At 44.3% G+C, this 15867-nt stretch overlaps 1 protein-coding gene across 1 annotated transcript; it reads right to left on the minus strand.

Moving 5' to 3' along the window:
• Positions 1-507: 507 nt before the first annotated feature.
• LOC119165420 (proteasome subunit alpha type-1-like) lies at positions 508-15621 on the minus strand. The gene is made up of 6 exons (XM_075870503.1): positions 15548-15621; positions 9754-10093; positions 6908-6978; positions 3796-3928; positions 3275-3426; positions 508-866 (listed from the first exon to the last, which is right to left on the minus strand). Exons 1-6 carry the CDS (start codon positions 15548-15550, stop codon positions 735-737), a joined length of 831 nt encoding a protein of 276 aa, XP_075726618.1. The 5' UTR covers positions 15551-15621; the 3' UTR covers positions 508-734.
• Positions 15622-15867: the final 246 nt, after the last annotated feature.

The raw sequence follows: 15867 nt of genomic DNA on the forward strand, positions 1-15867 counted from the left end.
CGCTGGGCTACAAATAGCCACGTGCTTGCAGTCACAAAATGGCTGTTTTATGTGCATGTAGCTGAGCAACATACCACAAAAAAATATAATATAGGGTAAAATTGTTCTTGATGCTTCTGATATTTTTGTCCATTGTTTGTCAGTTATTGGGTGTGCGGTAACTTTCGTATGAAAGTAATAGGCGCTAATGTTTTTTGTTCACAGTGTGTCAAACGTATGTCTCTTACATACAAGATGGTTCCAAAATCATTGTTTGAAAGAGAAAAATGAAAGCCTTATTTTGTTTTCTGAGATCGTAGAAGCAATCATTTTTGGGAAATAAATTAGTTTTGTTAATTTTCCTAAGTTTGGGCACATATGAGTTAAGTGTGGTTAATGATTTAGGCAGTCCGCCTGCATTGAGTGTCGGCGTGCCTCGTCCGTCGTCAGCGATAGAACGAGTACATCGAAAGATATGATCGCGAACAGGATAGCGAAAGGGTGAGGAAAGCTCCGAAGTTGGGGCTGCAAAAGGAGAAGCTCATAGCCTCGCCGCTGCCGCTGAAAAAGTATTGTAAGATGAGTACTCTAACTTAAATTGCCTCTGTACAGCATCACGACAAAAAATTTGCTGCACGTATATATCATCATCTACGAAGTATGACAGGGAATTTATGTGGGCACGAATCGTCAGCCGAAAGCTGGCATCATTGAGTGCTTGCCGCAACGAGCAAAGGCAGCGTCACAACCGCACGCTACTGTGTGGCTGCGGTCACTGCGGCGGCGGCTGGCTTCTTCTCTCCTTTGTCTTCCGGAGCTGTGGCTGGCGGGGGTGCGTCATCGTCCTCGGGTTGTTGCTGTTGTTGGTCATTCGCGATTGAAGCCAGCTGAAGTGCTGTCAGGGAACTTAAGCAACATTTTTTTTTATTTATTGATACTGCAGTCTCAAGCAGACACTATAGCAGGTGTGCAATATTGATACATGATATTAGAAAAGGGCACAATAGTTTACAAAGAAAATACATGAAGTGAAAAACACAATGAATACAGCTAGAACAATGAGACTAAGAAAATGAACAAGAACACAATTGAATTTAACAGCAAATAGTAACTGTAAAATACAAAAACAAAACAAGAAGAAGCTGAATAAACACAAAAGGGAATAAAATTTCAAGGAGAAAATTTGTTGAACAGAAAATTGAATTGAATAAGAATAGGCAACAAATAGTAACGAACAAAAAAGAGGAGTATATTCAACGGTGCTAAGGAAATACTGCAAGTATTTTTTAAACAAAGAAAGCCAGTCTTGTGTTAAAATATTGTCGGTTAGAGTATTCCAATTAACAACAGTTCAAGAGAGAAAAGAGTATTTAAAGCAGTTATTGCGTGGAAGTAAAGGCGTTCTCGTGAAAGAATGTCTTTGCCTGGCTATGTAACCCTGAGAATAATTGACAATCTGACAGCGGTCTATGCGACTATTTGGTAAAATAATTTCAGTAGGCAAATTCTACCTCTATTGCTATCTGAGAGCGACCAAAATCGTTTGATAAGTTTAGTATTTGAGAAACGACCATATAAATTATGTGTGTAACTAACTACTTTTTTGTATTCCTTCGAGTTTGTTGATATTTGTTTCGGCGTATGTATCCCAAATTGGCTCTGCGTATTCAAGTATAGAAGATATAATGAACTCGTGTTCAAGGAAACGAACGGAAATAGTTGATAATTTTTAAGGACTGTCTTAGAGTAATTTACGCAATGCCTTATTCTTAACAGGAGTTATATGTTTTGACCTTGATAAATTATTTGTTAACTGTAAACCCAAGTATTTACATCATGGACCTTCGAGAAAGTGTTTCCGTTTGTCGCGTAATGAAATAAAAGTGGTTTATTTTTGTGGGTGGTTCGCGTTAAGACCGTCTTGTCGTAATTAATAGTCGTCTGCCACTGTTCAAACCATGATATGATTCTTTGGAAGCTTTCTAATCTGATCCTAAATTGACCTATCTGTTTCATAAATCATTCAGTCGTTTGCACAGAGCTTTATCTTAACGATAACATCAGTGGTGATGTCATTTATGAACAGTAAAAATAACAGAGGCCGAAGCACAGAACCCCGCGGGCTGCAAAAAAACAACTTCTATTCGGCCTGAGCAGGTGTCATTTAGAGAAACGTATTGGTAATGGTTAATCAGGTAAGCTCCAATTCATGCCAGTAGAGTATGTTTTTTATTATAATAAAATCTAGTTTGTGAAGTAATTTATTATGTGATACTTCATCGAAGGCCTTGCTGAAATCCACATATGTATAGAGCATCTGTTTGATATCCTTCATTTGTTGCTTTGGCTAAATCATGCGGGATTCCGAATAATTGTGTACTTGTAGAATAACCACGTCTAAAGCCATGCTATGCACCCGTTAGAACTTCTTACTTTTTAAGAAATTCGACTATATGTTTATAAATTGTGTGCTCGAAAATTTTACATGAAGTAGATGTTCATGAAATGGGCCGATAATGGGCGATGTTGGATTTATCACCAGACGTTTGATTCTCGTGGTTTCCCAGTCACCCGGCAAGGCACCGTCATTGAGAGATTTTTTTTGAACAATACGAGTAAGTATACCTTGCACACCACTCTGCATATCTTTTTAAGAAGGCGTTTGGCCTATCGTATCACTAAGTGTCCAAATAGTAACGTGTCCAAACAATAACAATTAAATAGCAGCTGTGTGTAGTAAAAGTTTCTTTCACATAATTTCTGCGTAATAAAAAATTGCACAATGGCCGTTTTCATAAAGCTTTTGACTAGCATAATTCCAACGTAAACATTCGAATTGAGGTACGCACCTATTCACAAATAACTACACTGTACGCTTCTATGTGGTGTGATACGGCAGCAGAGGGAGACTGCATTGCACTCTGCAGCCAAACACGGCCAGATTTTAGTACGCAGAACGTAGTCAAAAAACACATCATCGCACACGTAATCAGGCATGTTCGCATTGTTCATAGCTAACGTAAGCGCAACAAGTGCACGGTCAGGATTAAGGAATGTATTTTGTGCGGCAGGAAACAAGGTTTGAAAGCACGCGAGTACATATTTAAATACCTAACTACTTACCACACATGTTTTTAGGTATAGATAAGTTTCAATCAATCAATAAACCAATCAATGTTTCTTTTATTAGCGTCAGATATGTACATTGTAAGTATGCAGTTTCTCTCCGCTATATAGATTTGTTCGCTTGTGTTGATATTTATGCGGTTCCCGTTCGGGAAACCAAAAAGGATACGTATGGGGCGACGCTATTGTCCTCGTAGATGGTGAAATCTTGGCTCCGACCTACGATGGCGATCGAGACGTTCGCAGTGGTCAGTTTACCACCGGCGGGAAGGCAGCTGCGCAGCGCCCGCAAACCATGTTTCACCAGCTCCACCAGGTTGCCTGCACACACGATAGGACGTTAGGCGAACGCGAGATTCTCCTTTGGTGGACGCAAGTCTTATAGTGGGCTGTTTCTCAGCAAACAAGACAAGTTATATACAATTCGAAACAGCTAACCCCCGTATTCGCAAACGCTCTTCGACTCGACTTTCACCCTTCGCTTGACTGAGTTGAGCAGTGCGCCACTGCTCGGCTGAAAATGACGCTGCGCTACGCAAGAATTGCAGCTGATTATCCTTGATATGCAGTGACTTGCCGTTTTTAGAGATGGCGCTGCCATCGGCTTTCTCGAAAGAAGGTGAAGCGTTGAGTGAAGGAACGTTCTAGAATACGGGGGTAACTCTCCCATCTAGGGTTCATGGTACATACACAACTTGAATTCGTCCAAGTGCTCCTCCAGGTATGTGCGGGCCGACTGAGAGTGATCCCCGATGGCCATGGCTTTGCATTCGAGGGTGTCGCCCGTCGGACTGCAGGCTTGGTAGATTTGTGGGCCCAAGTGCTAAGCAAAGAATTACCGCGCAATGACTTGAAATGGCCCATGGACAGCAAAAGGGAACAGCACTGACTATCAAACTGAAATGCGTATTGAGTACGTTCCACTGTTAAATGGAACACTCGAGTGAAAAGGAGTCACAACTTTAACCACCGGTGTTTTTATGCAAATCTTAAGTCACCATATTTTCGTGAGAGGGCAATATCCGGACATTACCCAGCGTGCAATTGCAAGTGTTCCTTTTAACAGCGAACCCATATGTACATGACAAAATTCCCCCTTTCCTCCCCCCCCTTGCCAAAAAAGGAAAACTGAAGATGCAAATGGTAGAATAGCGTTGGTGGCTTTCAAAGATGGTCACCGCCTTGGACATGCAACATTCAAGAAAAGTGCTTAAAGAAAAGGCGTAACATTTCGTTAAATTGGGTTGTGCAGTCGATCTGACTCTTTTGCAGTTCGCTCCCACAAAGTGCGACCATCTGGGTGGAAATTCGGCCTGTCTCCTCAAGATTGGCAACCCACCTTAGCCTACGAGCTAGCGTGGTGGATGTTAAATAGATGCTCACAGCCAATCTCAAATTGTATGCGCGAACTGAAAGTCATTTATTCAAAATGATCGGGGATGTTACACGTACATAAGAAGGACACATTCGAATAAACCACCCTTTGAAGACGAGACAGATCGACCATTTCTTCGGGATCTCACTGTGCAGTGAATGCATTCTATAAGAGCCTCAAATGAGTTTTTCACTCCCAGTAATGAAGAAAAATGGCTATACTACTACAGTACTCTCCGATTACCCACTAATGCGAGCGCAGGTCATGTTTTTATTTAGCGATATATTGAGGCAGACCAGAGGCGGGTGGATATTTGGACTTGTTCAGGCGATATATTCCTATCGTTAAACGTCGAACTGAAACCGAAACGGGTGTTTGCTTGTTGTTGATGTGTGCTCGGTTATACGCATGTACAGAGATGAAAGCAGGCGGTTGATTGTTGAATAGGATGCCATACACAAAGTAGGCCAAGATAGTACTCCATCATTGTTATCATGTAGAAAAGCATAGTAATTTCTTAATACCTCCACATTTGCGCTTGCCTGAGTGACCACAATATTTATCTGTATGAGTTTGATCCGGCTTCTAATATGTCACTGTTGAAATTTAGCGCTCGCGAGTATTCCTTGCTCGATCTCTGTCCCGTCTTCGTCTGTCCCTTTACCGAAATGTTGCAACGCGAAGTTCTCACCAGTTCTTTTGCGAAACTGACGCGTTTAAGTAATCCACCATGCCACAGACTATAAAATGTCGGAATGGTCTTCCAGTCACAATAGCTAATAGAGAGTTTCAGAATTAAGGACCCAAGACACCGGGTCTCCAAGCTGCGTTGGGTAGGCTGCTCTTGCACTCGGAGGATCAGCATAGTTTGAGAATTGGGTCAAACGCAGACTGCGTTGGGTCCAACTCACGGGGTGCCACAAGTGTTTCCAAATTAAAGTTATGCGAGACACGGGCCATATCGACGTTACAAAACGTTGGGACACACGGCACCATGCATGGCTCGTGCTGCGTCTGCTTCATCTTGCTGGCGACCCAAGACGTCTTGGGGGCCCATGGTAGTTTTCAATTTTTAGGCCTTGGGTCAGCAGAACGCAAGAGCCCAAGATTGGCTTGGGTTTTGCGCATGCACCTTGGTGGGTCACAACATCTTTGGTACCCGGGCTCCTTGGGGCCCCAATTCTCCAGCTCTCTAATGTTAATAATCTGGAGAGTTTCAGGCATAGATGTGGTGCACAATTTAATGGCCAATTTTGCATAGTATATGTGAAACTATCACGTGAACGCGCAATAACTGATTCACACGCGCATGTAAAAATTTCTCTCTGCCAGAATCGTGTAAACCGCATAAGACCTTTAGCACTAACTTTTACCGCAAAATGGACAATTATCGTACTGTTGGATTCATATGAAACGAAATTCTCATTCTTTTTTCAATCTGTAACCTTTGTAACCCTCTTCGCTCAATACTCCACTTCGGGGCCCGCGAGAACCCTGAATGAAAAAAATAAAGAAATGAGTGAAGAAATTGACGAAGACACGTACCTGTTTACCATTAGAAACTACATTTTAATTTTGGTTTTGTTTTCATTTTATTGTTATTTTCCGGTTTTGGTTTAGTGGTGCGAACTGGTATTGCCCATGTCTGCTTATTTTTGTTTTCTAATATTATTTTCGATGTGTATTAATTTCTATTGTTTATCTGTATTTAAACAACATTTAATGTGCTGTTTTAGGTGAAACATCCTAAGTGATCCCGCATGCTTCTGTGAAATAAGAGCGCCGTGTGGCTCAAGGTGCCAAAGCCAGATGTCTCGCTGTGCTCTTTCACTCATGGCGAAGGACGTCGAGGGCGCTCCACTCAAAAAAGGGTGCTCGAGAGCTTCGCTCTGTAGCGCTAACCACACGTGCGCGTTAAAGCGCGTCCGCGCGTGTCTTGCCCTCTGCCTATTGCGAGAGGAGGATGAGCAGAGGTTGAAGAAAAGAAAAGAGGCGATTTTCGCAGCCCTATAGTCGAGAAAAGAGATTCTTGATTTGAAGGAGGGTGAAGAGGGGGGGGGGGTTAAATGATGCAGTAACTGTCTCTCAGGCGACGACACCGCAATCGTGACACTTGGGGAAGCAGGGGGAAAAAGGTAGGAGAAGAATTAGAGGAGAGTGAGTGGCATGATTGTTGGTGGGGGGGAGGGGTAGTGAAACAGGACTGGAAGAGCATGTCTCAGCGCCTGTAGGGAAGGGGGATGAGGGCATTAAAGAAGTGAAGGAGAGGTCGTGTAACTACGCGCAATCGCGTGCTCTCTCCCTCTAAGAAACTCGACGCGCGCTGACGTATTGTAGTGCGTATTTTAGGTTTGGGCTTAACTGGTCTGTCCCAAGCCACACTTGAGCCGAAATTTGAGCGAGGGCTGCATAGATACGCTAACTTACGTCACATCCAGCCATCAGGAAACCAACTTTGTAAGGGAGCCGGTCGGAACTCCGAGTGGCAGCGTATATTTCTGTTAGGGGGTAGTCAAGGAGCGAGGGCTAAATACGATCAGAAGGGACGAGGCACACGATGCCAACTTGTTTGACGATATGTACAATGTTCGTACAAATTTAAGAGCCTTGGCTCGCTCATAGTCCACATGTGCAATATGCGTATAATATATGTGTGTCTTTAAAACGTCCAGCCAGTCCTATTATTCCCAAACGTTTCTGATAAGATGTCATGCAAGTCAAGCTAAAGCGGGAAGGGCGCCATGAATGGACACTTAACTTGAATACACACTTCAACCTTCTCTCTTTCATCCACTTTCGTCCGACACGTTGGCATACACGGAGGAAGGAAAAAGGTAAGGAGAGGGCATGCCCAGCCGGCGCAGGGCGTAAAAAGTGTGGCGGAAATGACATCATGGTGGCCATATTCACTAGGCACAATGGCGGCGTTGTTATGGTTACGTGTTGCGCAGTGGAGCTGGTCTAGCAGTGAGCGGCCGCGGCTGGCGGCGGAATGTGGGCTTCCCCAGGTCTCGTGCTGAGCCGTGGCGGACAATATCTGTGCTCTGCGCCGCGTTATTGGTTACGCAGTGTTCTCCTGGCTGTTGCATTACTCTTAGCAACGTTTACAAATCCCTTTGTCCATCACGGGGTTTCAACAGCGCGTAGAACAAGTGCATATCCATGTGTCGTGCGGCGGATGACGCGGATGAAGCAGTTAGTGTTCAGCGAAATTGCGTTGGGCACCATGACGAAGCTCAATGACGACGAACGCCTTGCAGGTCAGTGACGGTTGAGTAGTGCTCCTGCTTGTGACAACGGACGGCGCTGTTGAGCCCAGCAAGACGCCGTGAGGACCATGTGCACATACGTAGTTTCGTGTTGTGTGTGTACAGTAACAACTTGCATGTGCGTATTAAAACACCTTTTCTGTTCCGCTTAATACACTCTCCACCAGCATTGCATGTATTCTCAACATAACAGCAACCACGTTCAACTGTCACTAGCACCGTGCTCAAAGTCACCACGGTCGCAGAATGCTGGCGCCGGTGAGTTTCACGCGGAACATGGACACAGTGGCAGTACGCTGCGTCGGCCGCGTGGCGGAATCCAACCATAGAAGGCGCACGACCGATCGTGTTGTCTGTACAGTTGCTGAATTAATGACATGAAAGCACTCGCCGTTGTCAGTACATCTAGCGCACGTTCTCTCGTAGTTGCTTCGTTGTCGGCGAGCTGTTACTCCCTGTTATTACTCGGACGAAGCGATTTCGCTGAAGGTGTCCAGCTGGCTCAGAGTGATGAGCCCAGTTCCATTAGTTTCGGATCGTCACTACACACGCGCTGCGCAGTCCACGTGCTTTCCGAGCTGGAGAGGGAGTCGCGCCTTCCGCTTTACATTCGGATGTGAACAAGCGAGGAGAATTTGCCTAGTCAATATGGTCGACTTCCGGCTTCATCGCGGCTCAACAAGGAGTGACGTCAGGGCCTCTCCTTACCTTTCCTTCCTCCGTGTTGGCATACGTGTAATGGCAACGCCTCCTATATTTCCCGGGCCTGTCAGATTATTGGTGGTCACTTGGGAAGCGGAGGTCGTCGGAACTACGGTGGTGGTGCCACTCAAATAGGGGCGTCTTTAAATAGGTTTTTACGTTTTTGGAGCTTATATTATACAAAAATAACGTAGGAAAAGTTTTAAAAATGCGTAAACGTAATTATAATTAACCCTACGTAAGTGACGGCGTCATTCAACAAACAACTTTTTTAATACAAGGTATCCTCTAAAATTAGTAGCAAACGCTAAAATTGTCGATCTCAAAGGCCAAGTACAAAGACCCTTACCCCTCCGTAGGCAGCGCCGTCATAGATGTCCGGCGTTTCGCGCTCATACGGCAGGCACGGGAAATCTAGGAGGCGTTGGTAATGGCTACGGCGCTCGGCTGCAGATTCGAAAGTCACGGGTTAGATCCCGGACATGGCGGTCGCATTTCGACGGAGGCGGAATGATATAGAGATGCAAATCCAAGAGAACAGACTTATGGGCTATAATTGGCTCGTTACATTCACTGAAGCAATACCGATTGAACACGGGGACCACAGAAGGAGGACGGATGTCGCATGTACCGTCCACTTCCTGTGGTCCCCGTTATTCGGCGATTGTGGCTTCGATGAGCGGAACCATGGAGGACCTTGTACTGCGAGATCCCAGAGCACGTTAAAGAACACCAGACGGACGAAACTTCTGGAAACCTCCACTATACGCTGTGCCCCATAGTTATATTGTAACGATGTTGAAGGACTCGGGGTGCAATAAAACGTATTTATTAAAAGGCGAACCTGTGCCCACAACTCAAATGGACTATGGTCGTAGAACGTTACAGCAGAACACCAAAGATGTCTGCATTCTTCTACTTCTTCAAGAGGAGTCCCAAGCGCGTGGCGCACATCAGCCGGGGCCAGCTGGGTTCTCGTGCTATCATCATCGTCTCTGCGCGACACTAGGCGGCGCGCATGAATGTCCCTGTGCGCGCGGTGATGGGCGCGTTGTTTGAATGCAGGCAATATGTCGCGGCAATATCACGGTTCTGGCATGTTAAACCAGATATTAGTATTTGTCTGTTTTGCGAATCATCTCATTGTAAGTGCTATTGTTACGTACAGTGGCGCGCTTAGCTTCACATGTAGGTTTTTCTTAGTGCTGAAAAAACAGAGTGAGTGCTCGGATGCCCGTTTCATTATCGCTACATTTAGGCCGCCGAAAAGCCCGCAGAGCGAACCGTCGAGAAAAAGGATACGGTTTCCGAGAAACGTGGCTAGACCTCCGACGGACAAGGGCGCGTCGTAGTTGGACCGGTTCTTCTGGCACTCGATTCGCATGGAGTCACTCAGCGTCCGGGCGTCAGCCGCCGAGCCCGTGAAAGAGACGCCGACGTGTTTGTCGATGGCCACGATTTTTCCTTCTGGAAACGCCAGCACCGAGGTGGCCTCCTTCAGCGCCAGCAGGGCGGCGTTGGCTTCGCTCTTCAGGCCTACGGTGGCTGGGCCGCACTCGACATCCTGCTCGGAGCACTTGACCTGTAGCAAGAGCCCGCCCTTGGGGCTCCAGCCACCCTGCTGGCTCGGGTACTGCGACGTCTTGAGAAGGCACGAGAAAAGAGAAGAAGTAGATTTACGTGCCACCCAAAACTAATAGGCGATTGTGGGAAGATGCAGATGACACCATACACGCAACTTGTCACCGTGTTTTATGATAACTCGAGTGTATCATATTCCACCCCACGAGCGACGTGCCTCAGTGTGAGCCAATTGCGAATTTCAGTTAAAAGATGCCACAATTTTTTTTCCGTCTTTTTTTCCCCCTAGAGCCAAGCGTTACGAAGTGAATCAGCGTCCTTGTGTAAATTGAGAACTTGTGAGCAGTCGCTGTGTACCAGACACGACGACTAACTGTTGTGCAAAGCCAACACAGCTAATAGTACGACGTAGCATCGTCAGAAACATTAGAGCGGCAACGTCGATTTCATCGCAATGAAACGTACGCCAATGCGATAAAATGCATATCATAAGCAGCGCTCATCGGCGCATATGAACAACGCTTTGGTGCCATCGTGTGAGCACATCTGTAATGTTCAGTGTATTCTTATGAAAGCGTGGCGGTTGCATTTCCAATGGAGAAGAAATTGCTTGAAGCCCTTGCACACATTGGTTTACGTGCAAGTTAAAGAACTCTAGGTGGTCTAAAGTCCCGGAGCCCTCCACTATACGGAGTATCTCATAATCATATCGTAATTTTGGGGCGTTAAAGCCCAGTAATTCATTAGTAATATTGTTATTTTAAAAGCGAGTAGCCATAGCTGAAAACATAATTGCCGCTGTCCTGACACAACGCCAGAATGAGGTCCTCCTTCGAAGCAATGCCGGGGCTGTGAGAAAGTACTAGACTGTCATGCAGAATACTAGATTTCATTGAAGGAGTCTTACCTGCTTCTTGCTTCCAGTGGTATTTAAATTGATGCGAATGCCAATGATTCTGTCAACGATGACGTAAAAAATTTTGATAATCGGTGACGTCATGATCAAGTAATTAGTAATTAGTAATTACGCAGCATCCTCGCTCGCTTGGAGGCAGTTTCGTGGGTATTCAGTTGCGATTCCGAGTGTGTCACGTTCGATTCGTGGTTGAAATAGTGTATATATATCTATATATATATATATATATATATATATATATATATATATATATATATATATATATATAAATATGAAAGTAGATGCGCTTTCACATAACAACTGTTTATTGTGCCGACGTTTCGACAGGAACCCTGTCTTTTTCAAGGCATAATACTATTTACACATGTTCCGTGCTTTTTTATATCCTGTCGAGACAGGAGGGGAGGGGTCAAATGAGAAAGAGAGACAAAAAAAAAGAAAAAAAAGAAGGAAGAAACAGCGAAACGGGAGGACAAACAATAAATAAAATATAGAAATTCTAGGAGAAGAAGCAAGACCGACATGGCGTAATTAGAAAGAGGCAGCATTTCAACAGAGTAGGGCAGAGGTAGATGAGGAGTGTCATCATTGTCAACAATACCTCCCCCGCACCCACACTTCCCCAAGTGGGCAGGGAGCCGCCGTTTTTGTATTTCCCCTTTCCGTGTAGTCCGCTGGCGGCTCGTTCCTCTTTGAAGTGTATGACAAGTTAATGGGGAGGGCTTAAGTGCTTTAAGTGCATGCTGGTGGCATCGGGAGTAGCGAAAAAGCCGGTGAATGAGGCACTGCCATCGATATTCATTATATGCATTGGTTCCTTGTCAGTGAAGGAAAAGAATGTGCGTTAAAGGATTAACGAAGGAGAAAAAAAAAAAAAAAGAACAGGGGGGGGGGGGAGAGACTGTACCACTCCGGGACAGTCACCACACAGTTGAGGCCCACTGGGAAGATATGCGCGCATGTAGGAAAAAGTTAACGAAACCACCTAGCTGTCAGCTCCTTGTCAGTGAAGGGACAGAATGTGCGCTGAAGCTTGACGAAGAAAAAAAAAGGAAAAAAAAGGGGGGGGGGGGACCGTACGACCTCCGGGACCACTTATCTGTGCGTTCCGGCTGTGCTTGATTAGGCAAATCGTTTCTATGTTGTCAGATGCATAGGCCAAAAGCTTCGTTAGCGGGTAATATTATTGTCGTAATGAAACCGGACTGATTAGAGAGAAGCGTTTGCGTCTTTTAGCGGTCGTAACGCAGACAGAGTGCCTGGGTGTTCATTTATTCCGTATTTTATCGTGTTAAATTTGTAGATAAAATAAGATTCCCGTTGTTCCCGTTCTCTGATTGTTCGAAAGTTGTTTTCTAGTAGTGTAACCCTGATGTCATCAAAGCTGTGGTCTTTTAATGTGCAGTGTTTTGAAAGTGGAAGGCCTGGAAGAGATCGTACATGTGCCCGATGGTTGTTGAATCTAATTCTAAACGGAGTGTCTGTCTGGCCCACGTATTGCATGTTACATACCCCACATTCCAAGAGGTATATGACAAACCTACAGACAGGCAACAATACCTGCACTTCAAAAGCTGCCACCCGCGACATTGCAAGACCAGCATTCCCTATTCCCAAGCACACAGATTTCGACGAATCTGCTCCCGCACCGAGGACTTCCACAAAAACAGCACACATATGCGCGAAGTACTCCTTAATCAAGAATACCCACCAGCTATCATCGATGACGCCATCAAAAAAGCTGAAAATCTGGACCGCCAGATTCTTCTCAACCACCAGAGAAACGCCGACCAACACCGCAACAAAAACTTGCTATTAACTTTCACGAGCAACCCACCGAACATAAACAAGGTCCTAAGAAAACACTTTAACATATTGGAACAGAGCGTGCGACTATCCAAAATTTTCACTTCTCCTCCTTGTGTTGTATACAGAAGGCCGAAAAATATAAAGGATCATTTAATAAATTCAAAGATAGGTGTGAAACCTCAAATTGGGTGTCACCCTTGCGGAAAAAGCAGATGCAGGGTATGCAAACACATGCAGACAACGACAGTGGCGAAAAGCACCCACTCGGATTTTAAGCACAGGATAAGAGGTGCACTAGACTGTGACTCAGACAATGTCATATACCTCTTGGAATGTGGGGTATGTAACATGCAATACGTGGGCCAGACAGACACTCCGTTTAGAATTAGATTCAACAACCATCGGGCACATGTACGATCTCTTCCAGGCCTTCCACTTTCAAAACACTGCACATTAAAAGACCACAGCTTTGATGACATCAGGGTTACACTACTAGAAAACAACTTTCGAACAATCAGAGAACGGGAACAACGGGAATCTTATTTTATCTACAAATTTAACACGATAAAATACGGAATAAATGAACACCCAGGCACTCTGTCTGCGTTACGACCGCTAAAAGACGCAAACGCTTCTCTCTAATCAGTCCGGTTTCATTACGACAATAATATTACCCGCTAACGAAGCTTTTGGCCTATGCATCTGACAACATAGAAACGATTTGCCTAATCAAGCACAGCCGGAACGCACAGATAAGTGGTCCCGGAGGTCGTACGGTCCCCCCCCCCCCCTTTTTTTTCCTTTTTTTTCTTCGTCAAGCTTCAGCGCACATTCTGTCCCTTCACTGACAAGGAGCTGACAGCTAGGTGGTTTCGTTAACTTTTTCCTACATGCGCGCATATCTTCCCAGTGGGCCTCAACTGTGTGGTGACTGTCCCGGAGTGGTACAGTCTCTCCCCCCCCCCTGTTCTTTTTTTTTTTTTTTTTCTCCTTCGTTAATCCTTTAACGCACATTCTTTTCCTTCACTGACAAGGAACCAATGCATATAATGAATATCGATGGCAGTGCCTCATTCACCGGCTTTTTCGCTACTCCCGATGCCACCAGCATGCACTTAAAGCACTTAAGCCCTCCCCATTAACTTGTCATACACTTCAAAGAGGAACGAGCCGCCAGCGGACTACACGGAAAGGGGAAATACAAAAACGGCGGCTCCCTGCCCACTTGGGGAAGTGTGGGTGCGGGGGAGGTATTGTTGACAATGATGACACTCCTCATCTACCTCTGCCCTACTCTGTTGAAATGCTGCCTCTTTCTAATTACGCCATGTCGGTCTTGCTTCTTCTCCTAGAATTTCTATATTTTATTTATTGTTTGTCCTCCCGTTTCGCTGTTTCTTCCTTCTTTTTTTTCTTTTTTTTTGTCTCTCTTTCTCATTTGACCCCTCCCCTCCTGTCTCGACAGGATATAAAAAAGCACGGAACATGTGTAAATAGTATTATGCCTTGAAAAAGACAGGGTTCCTGTCGAAACGTCGGCACAATAAACAGTTGTTATGTGAAAGCGCATCTACTTTCATATTTATAACCTTGCGGCAACCGAAGTTATTCTTCTGCATATAAGCCTTATATATATATATATATATATATATATATATATATATATATATATATATATATATATATATATATATATATATATATATATATATATATATATATATATATATATATATATATATATATTCAGTTCATTTTCAAAACAGCAAAATCATTCCATACATATTTGAAAGAAATATTATTTACCTGTAAGTAGAAAACATTACAATTACTTTTAAACAGCAACAACAACAAACAATTTTGTAAATTGAGGCGTGATTGTATGCAGTAACTTATCCTTACAAATATATTATAATTGTAGGTTGAAATACAAGAGTGATGGTAGTATTCAAGGAAGGACATTTTCAACAGTTTCTTTAATAAAACTTCTATAAAAACACGTCAGAAACATTCATAAGTAAAAATCATCATAAATGTCATGAAGAAAATAGCGAATTGACCACGCCATCGCCTCCATCGTGTTCTCAAGATGCCTTCGATAGTCTCAGGAAACCCTGGACCACATGTATCTTGGTAGTTCGAATAGAACGAGAGACTAGAAGAGAACGAGAAACGTTACCTCGCTCTTTCCCGACGTTTCGTTCCTTCGCAATTTTTTTATCGATGCTCGTTGTTCTGAAGGTTCTAAAGAAGTAGGTAGTGTGCTCGGTATCTGTTGGCGCGCACCAAGAGGTCGTGATTTCGACTCCTGTTGATGTAACTTTTTTGGTTTGCTCTCGGATTGTGCCTGCCTTTCTTGACGTCATTTCCATGACGGAAATACGTCTCCAAAATTTTGGTAGACCCCGGCATAAAGCACTTTCGTGTTAAAATATTGGGTATTTTAACATTCGTTATCCGATTCGAGTACGGAATTGAATAGCGTTCTACTCGATTCGTCATTCGAATTTTTCGTATATTCGCACACCCCTGCAGACCGTCTCAACAACAAGTGCTGTTCGATCTCGAACGTACGAGCGAGACAGACGCGCCGCGAATACGGACGAGGAACGACAAATCAGATCGGGCGAAGCAAACGCGTAGAATCGTCACAGAGCTGACCAACGCATGGTCAGAGTATCGGCTGCGGCCGATTGCGCCGTTGGGCCCAGCCGAAACTCAGGGTTCCTTCCAGACATCCTCGAAACGGTGACAAGTAGGTAACGCTTGAATACCGCCGACTGCACTTACCATGGAAAAGTTTAGGCAGAGAACAACGCCACGTCAGGGATGTGTTTGGACGAGGTCATGGTGATGATGATGAGGAGGATTATTGAATGACTGACACCTACTGACTAAGAGGGATAGGCAAAGAGTCAGGCGGATCTTAGAGTTCATTTATTATTTTTAAAGGGATAATCGGGTTACATATATAAAGTTGTAATGAAGAGTAATTAGTATCGATACTTATTTGAGCTTACACTATTTTACGTAACCTCCCAATGACCAAACCTCTTTTTATTGGAATGGCCTAATGTAGAATTACTAGTTGTTCATTGAACTGGTAAATT

Source organism: Rhipicephalus microplus, chromosome 8, assembly GCF_043290135.1.
Source record: "Rhipicephalus microplus isolate Deutch F79 chromosome 8, USDA_Rmic, whole genome shotgun sequence".
In the NCBI taxonomy this organism is placed as follows: Eukaryota; Metazoa; Arthropoda; class Arachnida; order Ixodida; family Ixodidae; genus Rhipicephalus; species Rhipicephalus microplus.